The sequence below is a fragment of the Lygodium microphyllum genome, chromosome 22 (assembly GCF_053477565.2).
Source record: "Lygodium microphyllum isolate KBCC chromosome 22, Lygodium_microphyllum_v1.1.10, whole genome shotgun sequence".
NCBI classification, from domain to species: Eukaryota; Viridiplantae; Streptophyta; class Polypodiopsida; order Schizaeales; family Lygodiaceae; genus Lygodium; species Lygodium microphyllum.
In genome coordinates this window covers 80597279-80601372 of record NC_141156.1, presented here as the reverse complement: position 1 = coordinate 80601372, position 4094 = coordinate 80597279, and the positions used below count along the sequence as shown (strand labels likewise).

At 42.1% G+C, this 4094-nt stretch overlaps 1 protein-coding gene across 1 annotated transcript; it reads left to right on the top strand.

Annotated features, from left to right (window-relative positions):
- The first annotated feature begins 417 nt into the window (after positions 1-417).
- On the top strand, positions 418-3158 carry LOC148017337 (small ribosomal subunit protein uS3x-like). The gene is made up of 6 exons (XM_087662569.1): positions 418-578; positions 671-818; positions 2156-2327; positions 2424-2478; positions 2554-2685; positions 2764-3158. Exons 1-6 carry the CDS (start codon positions 549-551, stop codon positions 2929-2931), a joined length of 705 nt encoding a protein of 234 aa, XP_087518695.1. The 5' UTR covers positions 418-548; the 3' UTR covers positions 2932-3158.
- Positions 3159-4094: the final 936 nt, after the last annotated feature.

The window sequence follows — 4094 nt, the reverse complement described above, 5'->3', positions numbered from 1 at the left end:
TCAATACCCAAACCCGAGCATTGCAAATCCTTACTAGAGAAGATAAGTTCGACATGTTATCTTTTGCACGGTAGCCGAAGGAAGTGGCCATCGATAAGGAGACCCAACTACTGGCATCGATACATGTTTAGAAGCTGTTTTATACAATCTTTTGGGTAGCCCACTTCATTAGCCATCAATAAGTGGCCTCAACTATGTTAGTAATACATGGTTGGAAGGTCGACATATCATCTTTTGGGCAGCCCCATTCACTCGCCATTGATAAGGAGATCGAGATTGTTGTCACTCGTACGTGCTGAGTGATTGAAGAGCCACAACTTGGTTAAGCCCAAAGTTTGGTCCAACCAAATGGTCTACCCAAAAGGATTGCTGTGTCCAACTTCTCTCGTACAAAAGGATTTGCAAAGTTAGGGTTTTGAGGTAGGGGCGAGAAAGACAGCAGCATTATTAAGGTCTCGCAAACACGCCTGTATCTTCCTTTTACCCATTGCGTGCCTGCTCGCGGGTGTGTCTTCTGCATCTCTGTGACGCACCTCCAACTCGCGGCCATGGCTACGCAGATGAGCAAGAAGCGAAAGGTCAGTCGGCGCTGCTGCATCCCCTCGCCCGTGCTTTGCTATGAAATCTTTTCATCCTGTGTGTCTGATGGCTTCTCCCCTGCACTTGACAGTTCGTCGCCGATGGGGTTTTCTTCGCCGAGCTGAACGAGGTGCTTACCAGGGAGCTCGCAGAGGATGGATACTCGGGCGTCGAGGTCCGCGTCACTCCCATGCGCACAGAGATCATCATCCGTGCCACCCGGACTCAGAATGTTCTCGGTGAGTCTGCCCTTTCTTGCGCCTCTCGTTCTCTTACCGATGTTACCTACCTGGATGCTATTGTACAACTTCGTGATAGGCATTTGTACATACTAAATTCTTTAGTGGCTAGCCACAAGCTTAATGGCAGATATCTCAACGGCAAATCATTGGTGGTTACAATCCCCCATAGTGAGAGGGGCCTGATGACCCTTATAATCCAGCATATCGAGAGGCTTGCGAACACAGTTCATTGTCGGCATAATCTAGCCTCGGGCGTTTGAATACCTGGTTCCGAGTGGCTATAGAATCCAGTCTATTGAGAGGCATCTGCATGCCCTAATTTTTACCGTGAGCTAGTGGAGGATTTAGGTCGTCTGGGCACAGAGCGTGGCAGCAAAGTCTTGTTATGTCATCTGGGCTCTAGTATGGGAAAGTTTAGTCATTGTTTTGTTTTAAGTTTATTAAGTTTACATCACCTTCTTCAAGTTGAGGGATATTGAACCTTGCAGACAGTGATGGAGTTTTCGAATGGATCTTAAGTTTGACATTAAACCTGCCGCATTGACTGGTCAATTAATGCAGCATGGATGTGTGCAATGTGAGTTTTTGTATTTCCGACTTTGTTTTGGGTTAGTTTGCATGTGCTTGACACTATTGTTCAAGTTGTGGGAAGTTTTACTAAGCAAGGCTGACAATTGTTTGCAGGCTGGTAAAGGCTAAGTGTTTTTTTCCAACATAGGTTGGTATGCAATGTGAATTATGTGTTGTCTTCAGGTTGAAGGTTCAATAATACATGGACGAGCTGCTTTTACAAACTTATTGCATATAATATAAGTGCAGTTTAATCCTTGGAGTTAAAAGGATTGGCACTTTTTTGGACTAAAGAGCTGGGGATGGATATTACTTAAGTGCAGCTTAATCCTCGGGGTTGGGAGGATTAACAATGTTTTGGACTTAAAAGAGCTGGGGATGAATATGAGAATTTTTAGAAAATCAAAGCTCTCAAGAGCTTGTTCTCTGAAGGAGGAAACATTTGAGGGACTTAAGTGCAGTTTAATCCTTGGAGTTGGGAGGATTAACAATTTTTTGGACTAAAAGAGCTGGGGATGAATATGAGAATTTTTAGAAAAGCAAAGCTCTCAAGAGCTTGTTATCTGATGGAGGAGACATTTGAGGGTGTTAAGTGATTTGTCCATGTGGTAGAAAGGCACATATTTGGTGTATAGTGTAATTTGTGCTATTTGGTTTATTCATACGTGATCTTATACATGATCTTAAGCCTTCTTTCTTGATCTGTATCTTTGCTGGGCTACCATCTGAACATTTGTAGGTTCATTGTCACTTTGTTTATACAGGTGAGAAAGGACGAAGAATCAGAGAACTGACTTCTGTAGTTCAGAAGAGGTTCAATTTCCCTGAAGGAACTGTAGAGCTTTATGCTGAGAAGGTCAACAACCGTGGGCTTTGTGCGATTGCCCAAGCGGAGTCTTTGCGGTACAAGCTTTTGGGTGGTCTTGCCGTTCGAAGGTACTCTTGGAACATAAGTCTCATAGATTAATTGATTAATCTCCACTTTCCAGTTAGGTTATTGCATACTCATTTTTACTTGTATGAATACATTAGGGCCTGCTATGGAGTTTTGAGATTCATTATGGAAAGTGGTGCTAAGGGCTGCGAGGTATGTTGATTTTCCTGCATCAACTTTGACTCATAGAGATCAATTGTACCCTTCTAACATTACTCAATCGTGCAGGTCATTGTCAGTGGCAAACTCAGAGCTCAGAGAGCTAAGTCCATGAAGTTTAAGGATGGGTACATGATTGCATCTGGTCACCCAGTTAATCTCTACATTGATTCTGCAGTTCGCCATGTTTTACTTCGACAGGTCTGTTTTCATTCTTTTTTGTGGTGTTGCTCTGCATCTTTGTTACATTCTGTGGTAGTCTTACTTTCATTTCTGCAGGGAGTGCTGGGTATCAAGGTTAAGATTATGTTGGATTGGGATCCGAAAGGCAAACAAGGGCCTGCTATTCCTTTGCCTGACAATGTAACTATTCACACTCCAAAAGAGGAAGAAGAATTTGCTCCCAAACCTACTGTAGGAAAGGAAGAAGCTGCTCTGGCAGCCTAGACCTGTTTGTATATGCCAGAATTGGTTGATCAAGTTCCAATGGATAGCAGTCTGTGTAGGTGTGGTTTTTAGTATTTGCGACTGATTATTACTTGTGCAACGGCACTAAGGCTTGCCTCCTTGAGGGAGTCAGTTTTTTCAATTGAGTGGAGTCCTTGCACTTGCAACTAATGATATGCCTCTTTCGATGAATTTAAAGTTCTGACTCCAGAAAGTTGTTGGTGGAAGGTTGTGAATGTCAGTGGGTTATAATTCGTGGCTGTAGCCTCTGCTTCAAACGATTTAATTGTATCAGCTTAATTATTTTCTCTGGTTTATTTTCAACTGCTTCTTGAATGAAGAAATTGATCTCTAGTAGATTCTCTATTTCAGCTGAAACTTATGCAATAGATATGATTGAAGGCAGCAGCAATATGGCTAGGAATGGTATTCTGGTATTCTGGCCGGTCCTGTTTTATTTTCTATTGCAATGTGCTGAAATTTCCCTTTCAACAGGGAATTGTTGTGTGGCCGAATCTGTGAACCTTGACAGGCTGTTGTTGAGGCTGTAACAGTTAAAAATTGTGATTGCATCATGGTTTGAGGCATGTTGGTCTGTAGTTGTAAAATGTTGCAAATAGCAAGTGATTGTAGACTTGTGATTCCCATCATTGAATTTGAGCATTGGGGAGGGTACATCATTGAATTTGATCATTGGGGAGGGTATTGCATTCTGGCTCCAAGCTTATTGGTCTGTAGATATAAGATGTTGCAATTAGGAAGTGATTGTGGAGTTGTGGTCCGTGGATCAGTATCTGTAGCTGCTGTGAAGGTTGATTATGATAATGAGGACTGCTTTTCTCTAGGGTATTTTGATAATTCTACTGCTACAATAATGAGTGCACTAAGTTATTTAAGTTAATATTTCTGTTAAGTTTTTTTGTGATGCATTATTCTAGTCATGAATTTAGGTAGACTTCTATCTGCACTCAAGGGTTCCATTCGAAATGTACATTCTAGACCTAGAGGACCAAGAGCACACTCTTAAGAGTTTTCTGCCAGCTAGTGACTGGAGCATTCATCTAAAGAATCTTGACCTTCAGAGAACATGCGAAAATGTCTTGCCAGTCGGTGTTGACTAATAGATGGATGCAACCATTTTTCCTTTCTATTTGGTATGATTT